This window comes from Pseudochaenichthys georgianus, chromosome 20 (genome assembly GCF_902827115.2).
Source record: "Pseudochaenichthys georgianus chromosome 20, fPseGeo1.2, whole genome shotgun sequence".
NCBI classification, from domain to species: domain Eukaryota; kingdom Metazoa; phylum Chordata; class Actinopteri; order Perciformes; family Channichthyidae; genus Pseudochaenichthys; species Pseudochaenichthys georgianus.
This window is the reverse complement of record NC_047522.1, coordinates 14302437-14324799: the sequence shown is the minus strand read 5'-3', so window position 1 is coordinate 14324799 and position 22363 is coordinate 14302437. Positions and strand designations below refer to the sequence as shown.

Sequence of the window (22363 nt, the reverse complement as noted above, 5' to 3'; positions counted from 1 at the left end):
AGGCTTCCATCCTTCTCATAGAAAATAATAAATGTATTTATTTATTTTTAAAAACGACATCCATAGTTATTTTAGCCATTTGCAAAATATTGGTCTGTTTTCATTTTTCCAGCTGTTTTCTATTTTATTAAAAATACAAGCTTAACATTTTATTTATTTTGTATTGAGAGTTGCCAAACCTTAAATTATTTCCGGAATAATTCACTGGATAAAACAGAATACAATTAACTTGATTTAAGAGTTTAAAAGTCATCTCTAGAGAAATTACAACAACGTGACATTCTTAACACTATTAAATACTATTTTGTTTTTGCAATATTGACTTAATTGAATAAAGATTTAATTATGATTTAAATGAAAAAGAAAATAACTCAACAAAACAACATTGCATTCTCCTTTACCAACAGCAGGTGGCAGCGTAATACCATGAGCTTTTCACAACAGCCTGTATGATTTTCTGAAAAACTGAGCAATCATCAGTGAGCTGCACTGGCCACTAGGATGCTGTAGCTGGAGATTCTGGGGAGAGACCTGAAGTTTGAGGCCTAATTGTCTAAAAGGGTGACAATAGATTATTTCTTGAGTATTTATTTTCTCAAACTTTTCATGCAAATTGTGTCGTGATATCAGCATAGGCTATATGTAACTAATTTGTGTTTATAATGTGCCAGTCAATTCTTTATCACTAAACACTGAGTTGGCCATGTGTTTTCTAACTGATGCAACACCGTCACTGATAAACACATCATCGACAGGAGGCGCCTAGTTCTCTTATCTTGTCTTGCAAGAAGCGGACAGATATCTCTCGTGTTTTAACTGAAGGTTCTTTTTCAAATTAGTTTTGTGTTTTTCATTAAACGTGTGTATGAATTTCCAATAGACTAGACTAGAGAATAATAATTCAAGTCATTGTTTTTATTAGTTTGGAGATGCAACCGAATTACTACATACCCTTACGCAAAACCTGTTTTTCGGATAAAAATGTGTTGAAGCCAATGTTACATTTTATAATTCACATATAATAAAAGTGCTATTAATAGTTGTATATTGATTTCTTATTCCCGTGGCACTCCAACAAGTAACGATGGTGTGTTTTTAACTGTGTAGTAACTGTGTATATCACTATTTGAAGCCCTTGGTCTTTCACTTTTCAGTTTTTGCAATGCAGGTTTTCCATACCATGCACTTTCTGTTTCAAGGTGGCACATACTGTAGGTTGCATGCTGCTGCGTAATTCCGTTACTTCCTGACATAACATATAATTTAAATTAGATGAGAGGTTAGAATGCGGTCAGCACGTTGCCCTGACTGTCGCTTGTAAATGAAGACTTTACCACCACTATGAGAGAGAGAGAGAGAGAGAGAGAGAGAGAGAGAGAGAGAGAGAGAGAGAGAGAGAGAGAGAGAGAGAGAGAGAGAGAGAGAGAGAGAGAGAGAGAGAGAGAGAGAGAGAGAGAGAGAGAGGGGGAGAGATTGATCCACAGTGTTGCGGCTAACACCAGCCCGACACTCACCGCTCGCAGGGGACCCTATATAAGCCGTGCAGCTGTCAGGTGGAGGACACTGACTGCTCTGTGCTCAGGGACGACTTGCTTTAGGGAATAACACAGCTCATCCAAACTCTAACAATGGCTCATGCATGGGGATACGCTGCGAACAACGGTGAGGCACTAATTGCAAGCTATAATGATGGGGTGAAATTATTGAGAGAAATTATAAAACCTGCAAATCTGTGAATTAATTGGAGAATGTGATCACTGCAGATATTTTTTATTCTACACAGTGATCTTTTCATCATTGCGCAATTTCTTTAATTAAAATCCCATTGAAAGATCTCTATAATCACACTTTTGTTATTATTTTATTTTCAGGACCCGACAAATGGGTTTCAAACTTCCCTATTGCCGATGGACCCCGTCAGTCTCCCATTGACATCCTACCTGGTGGAGCATCATACGACTCCGGGCTGAAGCCCCTCAGCCTGAAGTACGACCCCTCCAACTGCCTTGAAATCCTCAACAACGGACATTCCTTCCAAGTGACCTTCGCAGATGACAGCGATAGCTCAAGTTAGTGTGACATTAATATTTGATGAATACAGACGCTCGTTGGAGACGTGATATCACCGCTCAAGAATCTTATTTAAAAATGGCATTAAAATATATCCTCTTAGCCTGCCCTGAAGAAAGACAAAATGTCCCTATATTTCGACTAACATATTGCAATGTTTTAAAATGAAATAGAGGAGCTGTATTGGTTTGCAAACAAAGGCAATCAATCAAAATGTCCTCATGATGATACGCCATACGGGATGCAGCAACCTTCAAATGCGGCATTCAGGCGTTATGCATCCTGTCCGTTAACAGAAGCTCTCACAGTGTGCACAATTTAACTGCATGTTAATAGAATGTTAACATGTATGTTTGATGCATGAGTAATGCGCCCCAGTTTCCATTAGCGCCTACAGGTTGTTTTGTTAATATAGGGATGAAACAAACGGACATAGATTTGTATTTAGTTGTATTAGATTGTATTTCTTTTTTGTTTTTTAACCGTTTTAATTGGATTGAATTCATTGAAGGGTTTTCCATTCAGCCGAGCACAAAGAATGCATACTAATTGGTAATGTAACACCGCAGTAAACCTTTCCCACGCCACATTATTTCAGCTGCTAGTGAGGTCAAAAGCGCAAAAATCGAAGTTACTCTCCAAACAAACGCCGTTTTGGTTCAATTTTAGTTCACCAAATGTGCATGGGATTGAGTAACCACATGAATGACGCTTGATTTTTTTTCCCCCAAACTATAATTTAAAATGGAGATTGCTTGTTCCTCTATTTTTATTTCATTGCATTTCCATTTATAACATTTTATTTCAGAAAGAGACAAATTAAAGGATTTAGGATTTGGATTGGTTGTTCTTTGGGTGACCTGATAGAGAACAAAGAAGAGCATGTTTGCATAACCAACACAACGGATTATTTCGTGTGGACACTTATCAAAAACAAAAAAGCATACAGTACTAAATCATGAGCTATGTTAGAGCTTCTTTATTCTTTCTTACATTTTACTGCACTTATTTTTCCATCATGCCCTTCTAAATAAAGCACATCATCATACATCATGTCATAGATAGATCATGTGGAAAACATGAATATCAGTCTTTATTTTCATTTTTGTGGAAATCCCTTTCAGTCACTTCTTGAGATCAGTAATGTGTTTTCTTATCATTTGAGGCTGACTACTGAGAGACAAATATTCTGTTTAGAGAGGCCAGTTGTCTGTTAGTGACTCAGTATTTGGTAACAATGTACCAGAAATAGCACACGTTTTTTCTGTATCTGCTACAGTGTCACTACATTGTAAAAATATGGAGTATGTATAACATTGGAAGGATGTTTGATGTTAACAATACCTAGACATCCTTTAGGACATAATGTAAGCCTTCAATTTGATTTTATGCAACAGGAAGTCAGTCTGCCTCCAAGAAATAGGAAGTCTGTAGTGTGTGTGTGTGTGTGTGTGTGTGTGTGTGTGTGTGTGTGTGTGTGTGTGTGTGTGTGTGTGTGTGTGTGTGTGTGTGTGTGTGTGTGTGTGTGTGTGTGTGTGTGTGTGCGTGTGTGTGTGTGTGTGTGTGTGTGTGTGTGTGTGTGTGTGTGTGTGTGTGTGTGTGTGTGTGTGTGTGTGTGTGTGTGTGTGTGTGTGTGTGTGTGTGTGTGTGTGTGTGTGTGTGTGTGTGTGTGTGTGTGTGTGTGTGTGTGTGTACCCAAAAGTAATTGATCTTGTTAACCTGCTGTTGTTGTTTTTTTCCTTCAACGTTTAAAACTTGGATGTATCACTGTATTGTTTTATAAGAACGTCTTATTTTGGCTCATTACAGCCACGTTAAGTATAGGATTAACTGAGGGAGATGTTTGTTTATTCTGCAGCTCTGAAAGAAGGACCCATCTCAGGGGTGTACAGGCTCAAGCAGTTTCATTTCCACTGGGGAGCGTCTAATGACAAAGGCTCTGAACATACCGTGGCTGGGACCAAGTATCCTGCTGAGGTACGTTTGCTCTGAGCCATTATGGTGACCATTATACTCAGAAAGCTGTAGTATCTGACAAATTGAGGTTAACATTCAATATTAAAGAAACCATTTTCTGTCCCTTTATGTTTGCCAGTAAACAACTTAGTTAGCATTTTCTTTTTGCTTGTTATCTGTCGTGTTTGCCTTAACTCAACCATTAAAGCTGTTTAACCCCAGGGATGTTTGTATTTGACTTCAATCTGTGAGGAAATTACATTATTTTGATCTATTTCTTTTCTTTTTAGCTCCATTTGGTGCACTGGAACACCAAATACCCAAGCTTCGGTGAGGCTGCAAGCAAGCCTGATGGGCTTGCTGTGGTTGGAGTATTCCTGAAGGTCAGTAATAACGCTTAAAGCATGTCAGTATTACTGTAGTCAGCAACTTTTCCTGTACTACTACTGGTTATAATGATCATAACATGATACTGTTGTTTTTTCAGATCGGTGATGCAAATGCCAGTCTCCAGAAGGTTCTCGATGCCTTCAATGACATCAGGGCCAAAGTATGTTTCCATAAAGAACATAATGCATTAGCATTTCATGAATTAAAATGAGGTTTTCCACTAACCTGGTTTTTTTCTTTATTGATTTCAGGGCAAGCAGACCTCTTTCGCTGACTTCGACCCTTCTACCTTGCTGCCTGGTTGCCTTGACTACTGGACATATGACGGCTCCCTGACCACCCCCCCCCTGCTGGAGAGCGTTACCTGGATTGTCTGCAAAGAGCCAATCAGTGTCAGCTGTGAGCAGGTATGGCTAGCTCACAGAGGCCATTCAGCGGTAGCACAAGCATTGGCTGTGTGCCCACGGCCTAGAATAGCAAATACTCTCTTCCATTAAGATTGAAATCAAGGACCTAATTGTTCAGATTAGCTACGTGGCTTAAACGAAAAGAAGAACCTCTGTTAAGGGAGGAAAGGCAATACAGGCAGCTATTTCACCTTTCAAATATATATAACAAGTTGCAAACGAGAGTTCACACATATGCTGTTGCATTACAACAGCATTTCTTTTTTTGTAGGTAATCAACAGGAAATATTGTCCCCACACATGCATTTTGCACTTTAGATAAAGATACACTTAGTCTTAGTCAGTGGGTGATTCTCTATATAACTACACATCATACCTGCATTTGCTAAGTGTTTACTCCTAAAATTACCCATAATCCTACCACTGAAATAGAGATTTTTCTTCCAACCAAGCATTCATCCAAACTAACAGCCCCTCCAGGAAGGTGTGTCCTTGTGGTTGGAGTCTTTAGGCCATGTTAGAATAAACACTGCTTGCTCAAATGTTCATTTCATGGAGGCGAGTACAGTAGGTGTCTGAAGGGTACAAATGTGAGACGTGTTGACATAACCTTTAGACTTGGTGCTATTTAAGTCGGTCAAGCGGATAATGACAACACAAGTTGTTGATATAAAGTAACACATATACAATTCGTAAATGGTTTCAGGTAATACACAATTAGCTTAACTATTTTGTCCCAGTAGAGAATAGTTAACCAATATGTACATTGTACTCATGTGGCTGAAGAGTTAATGATAAATCATTTGACACTGTGCTGTAACGGTTGACTCTTGTTTCCAGTCTGACTTAAATAGTTTGACAAAAAATTTGTCTAACTCTTTATGGAAAGCTAACAGACTGCTAGCTGTAGCTTTATACTACTGTACACACATAAATATCAATATTCTCATATACTGTACCTTACAGTAAGAAAGCGACTATTTCCCATAATGCTTCAACAGTACAGCTGCTAGTACACGACTCTGAATAGAAGTCGGTGACTCGGCAGTGAGACTAGTTTGCCTAGTGACACAGGAGGTCATCAGCAATGACTAACGCAAGTCTTCTCCTTTTTCACAGATGGCCAAATTCCGCAGCCTGCTCTTCTCTGCTGAGGGTGAGCCCGAGTGCTGCATGGTGGACAACTACCGCCCTCCCCAGCCGCTCAAGGGTCGCCCTGTCCGTGCTTCCTTCCAGTAATACCCCTCCCCCCCCCCCTTTTACCCTTTCTGCCCTGTTGCTCTCTCCCTTCCCCCTCCCTTTAGTCAGAGTTACCTCTTTTGCAGTGCGCCACAAAGCACACATGTCTCTCTCTGTCCAATTTTTTAAAAGAAATGAAATTCCTGTGGCCCATTGCTTTTTCACGTTGGGCGCTCTAGCTGTGAGATGAAGCACTTGCCATATTTGGATCTCTGTTTATTAATGTATGTAATGAGCCAGCACAGATTCCATGTCATAATTCATTTTAAAAGACAAGCACTTCACGATGGCTACGGCACCTTTACCAGGATTCAGCATCTGGTGCCAATGTTATCAGAGACATAACACTAGTGTGTGTGGGTCTTCCTTGTGTCAACAAACAAAGCAAGGATAAATATGAATTTGAGTTTAATCATCTAAATAGTGCTTTCGAACCAGCATGGAGTAGACAGCACATGATAGGGGGAGGGATAAATCTACATCACCATCTGTGAGGGGGGGTAAGGTGCAGATCAAAGACACAGACCCATACACTCCTGCTGCCAGTCTGTCAGTAATCTCTGACCGACTGCCAGCCTCTGCATCCCTGCAGCTTAATGAAAAGCTGCAGCCGCCTCCATCACAACCGATTGAATCAGAAAATCCCCCCTGGCACACACACACACACACACACACACACACACACACACACACACACACACACACACACACACACACAAACACACAACGTGGCACGCACGGTCTCATCCAGACATGATGCCTATAGGCACTGACCTGCTTATTGATTTGAACATAGTGTAAAGCAACAAAGGACATGAGGACAGTCTGTTGCTAAGTGCTAGTTACAGAACATCATAGCAATTGTTCAGTTTGTACAGCCTAATCTACAAATCTGTCTTGTGTTTGCCATCTTGTGGTGTGTGTTATTATTATTGTGGATTCTGTATTTTTCATTAAGCCTGACAGCTTATGCAAAATAAGTCTTAACTTAGTCCTGAATTGTGTTTTTGTAACCAAAAGCCCATCTGTGTTGTTGATGCCCAGATAGTTAAGCAATACAGAGGATTGTTTCTGTTTTACAAAATTAAATGTAATGTGTGAATTCTTTCGATGTGTTTTTTTTAAACCCCAATGTGTCGAGTGCTAATGCTTAAAACGCACAGTTGCCCTTGTGGGCGAAACCATAGTGGCCAATGCACAAAGCCAAGGAATAAATTACCCTGCCAAGGAAGACAAGGAAGAAAAGAACCTGCCAACAGATCAGATTATCGTGTCAGCCTGGTGTCAGGCCCTGTATAGGAGAATAATTAACAAAAGACCATGACAGGTCCTGAAGACGTCTGGTCCAATACCCCGGTATGCATTTCTGAAACTATAAAGAAGTTTGATGAAAATGATGTGAAATAAAGATTGTAATTAACATAAAACATAAATGCGCCTTATGCCAAATCAATGTTAGGACCATCCCATGAGTAGCCTATGTGCTGTTGTCATTCTATTTTGGAAGAGGATGTTTTACTAGTTCAATAAAGTATTTTTATGACTAAGAATCAAGTGTTTTCTTTCTTGAAATCAGATATGATCATCAGACGTACAAGTCTTCTTTGGGATGCCAAACAGTCAGCTGTTTGTGAAACTTCCTCTTAGAGACTCAATTTGTAACTGTCAACACCTTAAACCTAACAGTATTAGAATTACACAACCCCATAATGCATGCTGTCAAAATGTACAGTAGTGTGTAAGATTCCTTTATGTATCCAATATTTACATATTTTCAACTAAGCTGCACCAGGTTTCAGATGAATAATTTCAAAATGGAAGACTCCAACTTCCTTCTCAGAAGAAGAAGTCTTGAGCCAGGTATGTGCTGTTTACATTAGAACCATAGGGAGTCTAGTTGCCATCAACCCACACATTTGTACAATTAGCCTATTGCGTTCATTGAAATGAATGGCATTATATTCAATGTAAACATAGTTTTAAAATTACTTGACCGATTCAAAACATGCTGAATCCATCCATCAGGATAAAAAAAATGGCAGTTTTAAGCAAAAAGTGGGCATATTTGTACTCTCGGTGGGCTGATTCTTACTACCATGAGCAGTGTAGAGACCATCAGATATAGAGAGCACAAGATGAATAGTATTATCTTTACTGTGGAAACTTTTTCTTCAAATAAATAGGCAATCTGTCCAATCCAAATAAAATAGAATCGGAGGGATGAAACCTTCTTTAATGGTCACACAGTGAAATGTGGGCTCTGCATTTAACCCATCCTAGTACCAGGAGTCTAGTACTAGGAGTCCCCTAAATCTTCCAAATCGCCCCAAAATTCAAGAGTCTTATTGACATTTTACGGTTACAACTGCAATTTAAAATTCTCTCACAATGCATCATATTTGATAAGATGAACATGTTTGCATGCAAAATATAAAAGATGTAATATATTAGATGTAAATACTTGGCTGTTGTAAATCTACAGCATTTTAATGGGTGTGCTTATTATTTGTCACCATTGGCCTTATGAGTAGCACATTCGGAAACAGTAGCTCAAGTTTTTGTATTTTGTAAGTACTTGGGGAAATGCCTGGCAAGATTAGGCTGCATATAGTCCAAAGTGCTGCACTGTGTCATAGGGGAAGCTGTATTTCCGCATTGGAGTAGAGCTGACCTAATACCAAACTGTGTGTAATTATTTTAGGTAATCAATCTTTAACAGCAACCAGAACATGGTCATTAAGGAAAAACATATATATAACAATATATTATTGCATATATACAATATTTATCATGCTGGTTTTACTTCTATACTGAAAAAGAAATATGACTGCAATCACATGGATGGCAATTGGTGATCATCGCCCATAGCTGCTAACACCTCAGTCTTCTCAAGACTTTACTTACCCTGTGTGAAATGTGAGCCAAGACTTCACCCAAATTTGGTCCTGTGAGTATTGTCCACAGTACATGACCGTTACATGTATGATATGTGTGTAATGTATGTAAAGCGCTTTGATGACTTTGAGGTGTGAAGATGGGCGGAGTGTCGCAGTGGGCTGTGCGTTGATCATCAGATCAAGGGGGCATTGGGGAACACCAGTTCGAAACCCGCCACCACTGCGTCAGGCCGTTGTGTCCTTGGGCAAGACACTTCACCTGAATTTGCTCCTGTGGGTATTGTCCACAGTACATGACCGTTACATGACTGATGATATGTATGTAATGTGTATCTGCAAAGCGCTTTGAGCTCTGGAAAAGCGCTATAATAAATGTAATGAATTTAATTGAGCAACACTTGACTTCCCACCTCCTCTGTAAACCTTTAACAGGAAGTTGAGACAGATTTTAATCAACAGTGCTCTTCTGCTTGAGGGTTGGTGTGAGCTGGTCTGTGTGCGTCCCTGATGTAAAAGTTGGCTTGCCCATAGAGATCTAAATGTGTCCTTGTCATCCTCCGTCCCTTTGTACCCTTAGTCATGCTAATGTGGAACATGCCCTAGAAAATGTCAATAAAAGTAAGAGCTATCGACTACTGACTACTATGTCTGTCTGGCCAACCCGGTCAGAATCAATAACAAACAAAAACCTTTGATTAAGATCTGAATGGTTTGTTTGGCTTCACATGTAGTGGTGACACTTTCCGACTTTTATCATACGCCGTACAGTCTGTAAAGCCCCCTGACACAAATGTGTAATTAATGATTTTGGGCAATCTAAATAAAAATTGATAGGCTGATTTGATCAAAATCAGTTGGATTCAACGTTGACCTAAGAGCAGCTGCTCCCTGGTAGGCTGAATCAAAGTTAGCTTGGTTCATTCTGGCCGGCTCGTACTGTCATGTAACTGAGGCATAAATCATATGACAGAACACATCTTTATTTACAGAGGTGATTTGATGGGGCAGCTGGCAGGTGGACAAACAGGTTAACCTAGCCAGTTTTCCTGGAGACAAAGCCAATTCTTGTAGACTTGTGAGCAATCTTATTTTAGGAGATGGAAGCATGAAACCTTGACAGAATATGGGGGGGATCAGAAGAAGACTGGCTGTTGGTGCTTAGTGCAGGGAGAGAAGATGAATTGTAAAGGATGGGCAAGGGTGCAGCGGGAGAGACAGAGAGAGCAGAGGGTAGAGAAACAATCAGACAAAACCAAAACACACCAAGCACACCTCGCTCAAACAAAAGGCTGGAAATAATAAAACAACACTCAAACACAGGCTGGTGTCACAGGGAGGGAGAAAAGGGAGGAGGGACCATGACAGGCTTCTCCCATTAGTATAAGCATCAGTGTACATTATAATTGTTATTAATATATTACTTTATTTTTTATTACAGTTCAAATATATAATTTGTTTTCTTTTTTTATATTTTCCTTCTTTTTTTGTGGTGCAAAGAAAAATCTAATTTCGCCATGCCACATTCTTACCATACACTTAATACTGACATCAGGAAATAAAATGAAAAACACAAAGACCAATAACTGGTTCCGTCTGAGATTGATCGGCCACTAGTTGTAGAGTTTAGGGAAAGGGTTTAAGTAAGGGATAATGTGTGCGACGCGGTCATTATGGGGAAAAGAACACCGACAGGCTGATCAGGAGCCCGACGCACAAAGCAGTTTGCTTTTCGGCCCAACTGTATACAGTTAAATCGACCGAACTTCTTTCTGAAGATGTGAGCGTCCTTAACAACGGTCAATAAGTCCTTTACAGCGGTCTGTCTGTTCGGTATTAACAACGTGTCACGTGTTCTGAATTGACCAATTAGAATCGAGTATTCAACTAAGCCATGTAATAATAAACAGTTATTTGATTGACGTTCTCTCCACAAACATATATCCTCAAGGTTTGAATTATACCAAAGTTGTTTTTTAAACATCCTCCATGCTGGACTGTTTGACAGACTTTGATCACCTGTGTTTAATCACAGCACAGCTTCCTATTTCCACAGTCCTATCATCCCACCAGCATTGCCTGCCTTTGTGTTACATCTTTCATCTTACTGACTGTTGTGACAGCTGGGTGAGAGGAAAGACCCTGCTGGGTGCCATCATTTTACACAGATGTGTCCACACTTGCATGTTGTGTCTCCCTGAAGCATGCTTTCACTAAATGACGAGAATAAAACCCAAGGCCTGGCTGTAGTCTGCGGCAAGGTCAGACACTTCAATGTCATATCAGATTTATGTTAGTTACACTGGTTTGATCCCCACATGATAAACATGAGATGATGATGGCATATTGTGGTTTAAATGGATTTCATTGAACATACAGTATAACGCTAGGGTAAACAAATCAGGGCTAATTCGTTATGGTCAGTGCATAGTACAGTAAGTCACGGTCAGCATGTCACACATTTTCCCCAAGGCTTGTCAACTGTAGTGCAGATTGTTGTACATCAAGCGTGGCAGGATGGTGAAATGTATTAAGGAGACAGGAACTATAAATATTTTCTGAGAGCAGAGAGAGGGGGTGAGCCAGAGTAGGAGGCCATCTCAATGCACACCTCAGCAGAATGCAGACAATAGATCTGATGTTGCACTTCTGTGTGATTGACAAGTAAGGTTAAAATGTCAAGGATAGTCATTTCCAATTCAACAGAGAAGGGGATGTATCAACCTGCTGTAGAGATGCTGTGTAACTCATTAATTCAGGATGTTGAATACTTGAATAATAATTAGCCATTTTTGTGTATTACCATTTGACAAAGAGATGTCAGTATCCATTTATTGGCGGTACTGGAGTTTTTAATCATATCTCATTGACAGCCAATAGAGTTTGCCCAGTCGTCATTTAATTGTAAGTGTTACATTTTTCCTTGGACTTAAGTTATTCCCCTCCATTGAATACATCAGAAGGGCAATGTAATCCAATGAATAACTAATAAAAAAGGTAATCCCCGCACCATTTTGTCAATTCTGGAAAAATATTTGACGTTTCGATCACAATAACCCTTTCTCTAAACATTTTGAAGGTCACCCTCTGTTGGTTTGACCGATGTAATCAGTATCATGGTATGTTATTCTCTAAATTCATGTATACTAGGGATGTGTGTTTTTCAGAGTTGTAAGTGTACTCATTAGATCACATGTTGTTGTTCAATCATGTGAAAGAACATCTGAGTCTGTTTAAGCAGTTACCATGTTTTTAACAGGCCTGATGAACAACAACATGTTTGAAATGTCATGACACGAAGGGCTGTAATTGGACTCGGACGATTTTCTAATGTATGTCTTGTATCCCATGAGTCTTTAAATTCTGGCAAGAAGGACAGAAAAAATGCAGTAGGGTTAGATGGTTAGACGTTAAACACTTCACTTACTTATAGTCAAACATATTCATCAAGCAGATATGGCATTTCATATCAGCTTCTGTAGACAAACTCCTCAGGCACATATATACAGAATCTACAGTCATCAGTTCAAAGAGAGTGTTCAGGAAGCCCTTCACTTAGCACTAAGCATTTTTCAAACTGTGCGCTAGAATGGTTTTACGTAAACATTTCTACAGCAGATTTCCTCAGTAATTTCCTGCCCATGGCCATTTTATGTAAACATCCACTTCACAAGAAAGGTGTTTTACTGAAATATGTGAAATCCACCGTGACAAAAGGTATGTTTCATTATATTCCCATTTATTTCTTGATTAGGAAACAAAATGCTGCCACACATTTAGGCCTTAAACTTGGGAATATCCCATGACACATGAGATATCTGAAATGTAAACAAATGTATTACGTAAATGCTTAATCCTTTGTATAAAGCACATGTTAGTGTGTACTCTATTTCCCAGACATGCAAGTATTAACAAACACTGACCCTGTGTGTGTGACTCTGTAATCACTGCGGGCAAATTCAATTTGTAGTTCAAACAATAAACCCAAGCTTAAAAGAACATATTTTAAGAAATATATTGTTTGGTCGTTAAAAATGCATTACATTGATACACAGTTATATTGTTTTTAATGCAGCCATGACACATGGCACAACAGGATATTTGCTTCAAACATCAACAACATTGTTTTACTTTGTTAATCCATGGGGATGATGGTGACCAGAAAACATGTCAACAAACCAAGTAAAAATGCAAATATTTATGAAATAGAGCTTTAATATTTAGTTTCCCATGAGCAAGGGCAAATAAAGACAATTTATTTTTGTAATCCTCTCCATTAAACGAAAGCCTCCATTTTGTATATTTCCTATTGCTGCCTCTTTTATTCTCTCTTATCACACAATGTACAAATGTCAAGTAGATTTGCTGCGTTAAAAATGGTATCTTCAATTGATACCTACACACAAAATAGCCTGCTTGAAACGTATGAATTGCAAATCACATTTGACCATCTTTATCACACATAGCCTTTTAGATAGTTAAGATAGAAGCACAAAACAAAACTGACAAGTCTGTTCTCCTGCAGCTCTGCTATGAGACCATCCGTTGGATTCTAAATTACATTTGACACATCCACACGTTGTGTTGTATCACTATCTATAATGAGATAATTGGATAATCCCTGTTAACTGCAGTTGTCATGCTAGTGCTGAACCAAACTGACAACGATAATGTGGGTGATGATTACAGACTGTATGTGTTGCATTTACTCACAATACATCTGTTTATGATTAATTGATTAATCAGTTATGGTGTTGACAAGATGGATATGGATGACAGTATATTTTGTGTGTCTGTTTTAAACCGGCAAGGATAATCAACAGGATTTTGTTAGCTGAGTCTATTAGCAATGCAAGTTGGCCCACTTCTCCATATGATAATATTTTCAATGCTAAGTCTAGTTATTGCTCAAGGAGACCCCCTTACTATGCAGAACATGCTTCCTCTGAGCAGTGAATCTGTTTTAGTTTCAGCTACGTGGGCTATTGCTGCTCATGGTGACTCACCAGTCCTATTTTGTGTCCATTTTAAGTAAACCGCAATTCATCTGGTGCACAAGCATACAGGTCGACTCAACAAGCCACTGTATTCCAACATTTGCCAAGGAAAGCAATTTCTCTGAAGAATATAACATGTGTTTGCAGTTGCTTCAAAGTAACCAATGTTAAAGTAGGGTGTGTGCGAAACTTTCAGAATTGATTGACAGGACATATGACTTAGAAGAAGGTCTGAATTAAATCATGGAGTACTAGCAAGGTCATAAACCTCATGAACTGAAGATATGTTCTGAAATATATCCTCTGAGTGTTACCATTATTAATTGTTTAACTTTCAATATACATGCTTTGCCTTTAGTCCTGGTCTGTTGGGGCACCTTAGGGAATTGTTTGGGGGTTACGGATGACATCAATGCTAATTGTGCTTGAAATTGATTTCCATTTACCGTCTTGCTAACACTTGTGACACTGGACCGTATAACTATATTACAGTGGTTTATTTCTAGCTACTTTTAACCAGCGTTTGGATAATAGTGATTTGATTGATCTATACAGTTATTCAGTTAGTGTACACATCTTAGGATCTCAAGACTTCAGCATTCCAAGCAACAGGTGAAACCATTTTTTAAAGGACGACAATCTCCTTGTCAGGAGACATTCAAATGTGCAATTGGTCTACTGCTTTGTTAAAAAAATGGTATCTTCAATTTATTCCTAGAAACAAACTAGCAAATGTGAAGCTATATCTTGCAAACACAGCAATAAACGAAAATGACAAGTCTGTTCTCCGAAAGCTCTGTTACATATTACAGATGACCACACATTATACTGTAGCTCACACTTTAATGAGAGCATGTAGGTTCATCCCATTTCTGAACCAAACTTACAATTACAATGTGGGTCAAACCTACAAATCACTCCTTGTGTGGTCCGGGTGGAAAATGATGACTGTGCATTTTGTGTGTCAGTTTTAAACCTATAATCCGCACGCATAACATAATCCACAATATAATCAAAAGGATTTCATCAGATTAGTCCAGTTGCATTGAAGTATGCCCACTTTTCCATATAACAATGTTTCAATCGTTAAGTCTATGGATCAGGAATGCCTCTGTGGGAGTGTGAGTAAACTAAGAACCGCCACACATCCTATGCACTGTGGCTTTGTTGCACTTTCCGCTGAACACAGTTGGCAGAACGGGAAACCAGTGAGTGATGACATCTTTGTAAAGGCATCGAAAATCGCTCTGGTCTCTTGGGTCACTTAGAACTGGGAGAACTAGTGGGAACTTTACTGCAATTTACACCCTGAATCTCAGCATCTGTGTCTCTTTCGACACACATGGTTCTACCCTATAGGCCAATGAGGAACATAGTGTGGTGTCTCTGAGGGAAAACAAATGCAAATTGTGCTTGAACTCGATTCCTGTAAACAACGTGCTAACATGTTGAACTTGTGGCATTGGACAGTATCAATCAATTGCAGTGGTGTATACCTCGCTATTGTTGACCAGAGTTCTGCTTAATGTTTGAATGCATTACAGGATGTTTGTTTCTATGACATTATACAGTTCTGTGCCTATTACACATATGAGGATTTGAAGACTTCAGCATTCCAAGTAGGGTCCTGTTTATTATCGACAACCCTTAGCATGAAACACTTTCCGTGTCATGTGGCCTAATTTCTGGATTTCAAGTTGTCATTGTGTTTTATGTTAACAAGTATTTATTCTAAGATCAAAGACAAAAAGGACAAAAAACTCAAAATATTGTCATGAGATGAGAGCAGAGGTGGGAAGTAGTGGAGTACAAATACTTCATTACTGTACTTAAGTACATTTTTCTGGTATCAGTACTATTCTCCAATACTTATTTTTCTGAGGAGTTTTTACTTCCACTTTTTCCATTTTTAAGACTCACCTGTACTTTCGAATTATTCCATATTCAAAACAGGTTTGTTACTTTAGTTTTAATCAGCGTTTGGTGGCGCGATCATTATTATTTAGAGTCATTGCGTGCCTATTGATTTGAACAAGATCTGTATATCCATCATTTCCTGGTCTTCTCTAAAGAAGAGTGACCAATGAAAACGTTGTCATGTTGCCGTTGTTCAGCATCGAAACATTCATTAGCTAACAATGGCATTATTGTTCTATTAATATAAAGGGAGGTCAGTTACTCTTTAAAACAGTTGGTAGTTATGGGTACATTTCAAAGCCCATACTTCTTTACTTTTACTTGAGTAAAGAAGTTTAGTCAGTACTTCTACTTTTACCAGAGTATTTTTAAACAAGACTATCTGTACTTCTACTTGAGTAAAGGTTATGTGTATTTTTGCCATCTCTGGACGAGAGCAAGGTTGAGTTGTGTGTTTGTATAGGGTTCATGTTAGGATAAAAATGTCATTGTTGACATGAATGTCCTTACTATAACCCCTTAATCAGAGTGCATAGTTGAGTTTGAGCCAACACAGTCCATGCCAAAGCCATACTGTATGACATAACACAGTATCAACCATGTGCTGTTTGGAGTGGGGTCCCTCACGCTGATATCTCCTGACTTGCATACATTATCTACTGATAACAAAACAAGCGGCTGATGATAGAGGAGGGGTGGGACGCCTTTGGAGGACACCCCACTTGCCCTGTACAGATCGAGGAGAACCTTATCTAGGTCACCTACAGAGAACCTCACCTCCTCCTCCTGCTGGCCACACTGATAAGAAGAATGAGGCTATTCAATGTGCCTATCAGCCTGGCTCTTTGCTCAGTGAGAGTGAGCCAAACCTGTACCAGTTCCAGCCATTTCTTTGTCCGTTTGACTCTCTCTAACTCTCTCTCTCTCTCTCTTTGTCCCCCACTTTTTCTCACAGACAAACTTTTCGAGTTGGAGACATGTTTCGCCTGAATAGATAGCAACAGTCACTTATTCACTTTCTCACTCCTTCCTTCCTTTGTTCCCTTTTTTCATTCACCCAAACAAAGACAAATCTTGTCTTCTTCTTCTTCTTCATGTCACCGCTGCTATCCAATGATTTGCCCCAGTCATAGCTCCTAGCCACAGTCAAATTCATCCACTCATGGGCTGGATTTACGTTCATGGTCTGTGCTCTCTCAGTGGTATGCTGGCTGGCATTACCCATGGGAGTAGGGTTTCCTGAAAATCTGCAGGAGGTCAAGTCTCTCACGTTACCACCTTAATGTAGTGCCTGTGAAGGAAGATAAATGCAGCAACGTGGTCACGAGATTTGCTTTTCAGCTGTTCATTTAAGAAATATGCTCAGTGTACTTAGTTTAATCTCTGTAATAGGTCCTTGATGATGTCACAGCTTTGATAATATTTGACTTTTATTTTAAGAATGAGTGGACTGATCTTTCTTTGCACGATAGTCATTACATTTAAGTGGCCAGACAATGACCGACGTAGGTATTTGAAGGTGTATGTGTTTGTTTTAGATTATGTATTAAAGATCTAATGTTGGTCTAACTCTGTTGAATTGCACGGCTATCAAGAGATTAATGTAATCTTTTTTGTATTCATCTTTCCTCTTTGTAAATTATTTGGCAGCATTTAATTTAAAGAGTATGTGACTTCCAGCAGGATTAAATAGAATGATCTATTTGTTTAGTGTTTGTTTCAATAAAAATATGTTCTTAAAATAAAAGAAACATGCTTTATTTTTACATACTAAATGTTCTACTATGGACAGTATACATCAATACTGTAACCCAAATCGAACCAAATCTTTATTAAGTGGATATTGCATTCAGTTTGTTACCGTACAAAAAATGTAATATATGTAAATAAAAGGACTGGAAAATGCAAAGAAGATAGAATTTCCCTTTTCAGTTGTATATCCGGGAGTTCTTTGCTCACTAAAAAGGTATCAGATTTCTATAAAACTTTTCATTTTGTGCTAAAACATTGCACATTGTCCTCCTTGGAAATACACAAAGATAGCGCAATAAAACTGTAAGCACTTCAGCCCGTATCACACAACTCTGTGACAAATCCCCCCTATCAACAAAACACCACAACAACTGTTAATACTTCAAAAGAGTTATTTTCATTTCAAAAGAACACTTGTCTGGCGCCAGGGACGGAAATACCTTTAAGGGAACAGAAGCCTATAGAAAGATAACGCCTTTGAAATATCAAGATAGCCTAAATAGCATCACTGAGAGCCACTGCACCATGTGGTGATGAAGTGATAAAGTGCAACAGCCGTGGCTCCTCATGCTTTCAAACAGGTTTAAGATTGCAGAGATTCTGAATGTCCCAGCTGATTTACATCACACACATGAAGCACATTTCACAGTGTCTAACATGTTCAAATCCTCAATGCATCCCCAAATGTGGCCATGAGTAATGACTTGTCGAGGAGCTATGGCAGCATTCTGTCTCTACACCAAAAGGAAAATATGATACTCCAAAGACAAACAGTTGGACAATATATGACCATTTGCTTCCTTTTAAGAGAGTTTTAATTAACAATCTGGATTATGATGTATACCCAATTAACAGTGATTGCAGAATTTCAACACTGTCTTAAAATCATTATGTGCTTAAACCTGTTAAGCCCCATGGATTATGTTAACTATCAACGTTTTGTTTTATTATTGCGTACATGGGACATCCTTTTAATGTACGGAAGTCCTAGAGATAAGGTTGTGGGTGGATTGGCGGGTGTACAAAGCACAGGAATTTTGACATCAAAGAGCGGCATCTCATGTGTTGTAGGTTTGAAGCTACTGGAGCCCTTGGTAAAGGTTAGGCAAAGGTTGTGGTCTGGGTTGAATATAACAACAAAAGTCAATGTGTCTGGTCTCCTGCTCCAAGTCAGTGTGATTTTATTATCATTCAAGCAAAACCACAATATTTCCATCATGTTTGATAAGATAATATAAAGATACTGACTCTTTTCGGATATACCAACACTATTAAAGTATCAGGCAAATGTATTTTTGTATTACTTTAAAGACAATTAGGTAAAAGGGTTGGTCCGCTTTAGTACCATGAACCAGCCCTTCTTCATCTGCTACCTCTTCTCAGAATCATCACATCACCCAGGCACATTGTGGTCATCAGCATCACACAAACTGAAACCTCTGAGGAAGCTGGGTACTCAGGGATGTGGGCACAGTGCAACCTGATCTCACCAGAATGCGTGACTCCACCACGACTCCTTAACACCACAATGCGTGGTGGAGTCACGAACTTTGTTACATTTGCGTGTCGGCACCACGCAAACAACCCCAATGTAAAGTGAATGAGGCTCCTTTGTCGTGGTGCACACACGCATTTCTACAACGTGCATTGTGTGTAATGCAACTGTGATTTTTATTAAATTAGTTAGTTTTTAAGGAAGGCCAGAGCTTCAGCTGTGTCAAATAGATTGTTCCCTTTAGTTAACGTTATTTAAAAGATAATGATCATGTCTTGTATTACGAGCGTCCATTCCCATTGGATAACGGAGAATTTTACACCTGGAAGTAAGTAGCCTATTCTCCTTACTGTCGATTGATTTTACAGTGATATCTGCACTACTCATCGACTAAAAAACACCAAATTGTCCTGTTAATTACACAACATGTATTGGTTTGAATTGTGTGCAATGCTTTTGTATTTTACCCCTTCGATTCGGAGAAACAAATATTTTTTCGGAGTTTTTGGACGGCAGAAGACACTACACTACCCAGAATCCTCAGCTATCGTTTGGGACTACACCATGAACCCCGTGATCAGTCCTCAAGTTCTTTGATTGGTTGACCTCCAACTGCATTCCATATGAAAAAAAACGTTTCGTAAAAGAGAAAATCATACTTTATTCAGCAGTGCTTGCTTTACTCTTTGATAGTCATCACATGAATGCATTGTAATAAATGGTTTGGCTGCATTAAATATTACACATCTGTCTTAGTTCTTTATTTATCTACAGAGATCGGACATCAGAATACACCGGAAACTATTCTTCTACCGTTGTTTTAATTTCACAATAAAGTTAGTAGTAATATTTTGTTTTGATATTATTGTTTTTTATTAACTACTAGACGACTGGGTCATGTTAAGACCATCTTTTTTTGGTTGCTATGGGTTTTTTCCATCGTTTTTGTGTTACAAATATCAAAACAATAACAAAATAATATTCGTCGTAAACTAAACCGGAAACAGCAGTAGGCCTATATTTTATTTTGTTAACACTGTAAACTTGACAGCCTTTTAACCCAAACCACCTACTGGTTAAAGCACGTTATTACACGTTTAGAGTAATTGCAATGCAGGAAGATTGTGTTGCTTTTTAATGACTGTTTAAAATGCCTTTTTCTTAATGTCTTTCATTTTTGTAACGCACTTTTGAATGTGTTATATTTTATGAAAACATTCAAATATTAAGAGTACATACAAAATAGTGGGAAAGTAGAAGGTCAATTATATAAATATAGAATAGAAAATATCAAGAAGATACTCAAATGATATCTAGAGTAAAACAGTTTAGTGCCTGATAGGAGGATGTGCTAACTAATAAGGCTTTAATTAAAGAAATGTGCAGAATACGACAGTGTAATGGTGGAGGTATACACACATTGATAGATGTCTTGTAATGCACTGTTGATGAACCTGTGACCCAAGTTGTTCATTCATTGCATAACTACACTGTTGTGTATATGATATGTCAATAAACCTTAGAAAATCTTGAAATCTTGAAAGGGATGTGCAAAATAGCAATTATATACAGTCTTTAATGAACTATTAGAGAATAACGAGTAATGAATATGCTTTAAACGGATCTGCAGATAAATATTTAGTCTTCTCAAGCACCAACTATCAAATATCTCGCCTGATTGTTGGCACTTGACAATCACCTTCACTGAATTTCATTCAGGTGTAACTAAAGTCTGATTTAAGGGTTGTTTATATTTCACATCATTAATCCAAATCTGTAAAGTAACTAAAATAAATGTAGTGGAGTAAAAATACCAGGTTAACCTTAAAGAAAGCCCTCAGGATTATAAAAGACCCCCATCACCCCAGCCACAAACGGTTCTGTCTGCTGCAGTCTGGCAGGCGGTACCGCAGCATCCGGACTAAAACCACCAGACACAGAGACAGCTTCATCCCACAGGCCAGAAGACTATTAAACACCTGCACTTAGAAATAACATTCATCTGGCTGCTACTTAGAAATTATTTATCTAATATATCATATTATATCATATTCCAATCACTTGTATATAGACTCTTATTGCACTATTTCACGCGTAGCACTGTTGGAGGAGCCTGTGACCTAAGGGGGGGGGGGGGGGGGGGGGTAGGACACGTTCGATTCCTGTTTTGAATAGTGTGCCGTCGATGGGTTTCATTCCATTTCAAAGTCCTTTTGGACGCTCCGTGTAAACGTCGCGCATCCAATCACAGAGGTTGAGGATTGATCACGGGGTTTGTCAAGCTCAGCACATGGTGTAGTCCCAAACGATAGCTGAGGATTATGGGTAGTGTAGTGTCTTCTGCCGTCCAAAAACTCCGAAAATATATTTGTTTCTCCGAATCGAAGGGGTAAAATACAAAAGCATTGTACACAATTCAAACCAATCAATGTTGTGTAATTAACAAGGACAATTTGGTGTTTTTTAGTCGTTGAGTAGTGCAGATATCACTGTAAAATCAATCAACAGTAAGGAGAATAGGCTACTTACTTCCGGGTGTAAAATTCTCCGTTATCCAATGGGAATGGACGCTCGTAATACAATACAGGGGACATGATCATTATCTTTTAAATAACGTTAACTGAAGGGAACAATCTATTTGACACAGCTGAAGCTCTGGCCTTCCTTAAAAACTAACTAATTTAATAAAAATAACAGTTGCATTACACACAATGCACGTTGTAGAAATGCGTGTGTGCACCACGACAAAGGAGCCTCATTCACTTTACATTGGGGTTGTTTGCGTGGTGCCGACACGCAAATGTAACAAAGTTCGTGACTCCACCACGCATTGTGGTGTTAAGAAGTCGTGGTGGAGTCACGCATTCTGGTGAGATCAGGTTGGCACAGTGGCATCAAGAGAGATACAGTTCCTGTAATGCACCGAAACCAACTTTGAATGTCTTTCCCACGCTTCATGAGGAGGGACGACTAAAAAGCATATACTGTCCTGCTTAGAGAACTTGGGTTTTGCTTAGGAAGCTGAAATGAAAAGTTGTTAAACTGTCATAATCAAACATTAGGTTATGGACAAGAAGGGAAGTAGCTATCTGAATACTATTCTTGAGAAATATCTTTAAATTAACTTGAGCTGATGAGAATGTTGCATTTGCAAATATTTCGTTATCCAAACAACAAAATTAGCTCCAAAAATGTGCTCATCAACTATACTTTGTATATTGTGTCAAATGTGATAGTTATTACTCT

The 22363-nt window shown here is 38.8% G+C and overlaps 1 protein-coding gene across 1 annotated transcript; it reads left to right on the top strand.

Annotated features, from left to right (window-relative positions):
* Positions 1 to 1488: 1488 nt before the first annotated feature.
* Positions 1489 to 7612, top strand: LOC117465716 (carbonic anhydrase 1). Its single transcript, XM_034108701.2, has 7 exons — positions 1489 to 1662; positions 1872 to 2069; positions 3929 to 4047; positions 4317 to 4409; positions 4514 to 4576; positions 4668 to 4823; positions 5943 to 7612. Exons 1-7 carry the CDS (start codon positions 1629 to 1631, stop codon positions 6060 to 6062), a joined length of 783 nt encoding a protein of 260 aa, XP_033964592.1. The 5' UTR covers positions 1489 to 1628; the 3' UTR covers positions 6063 to 7612.
* The last annotated feature ends 14751 nt before the right edge of the window (positions 7613 to 22363 follow it).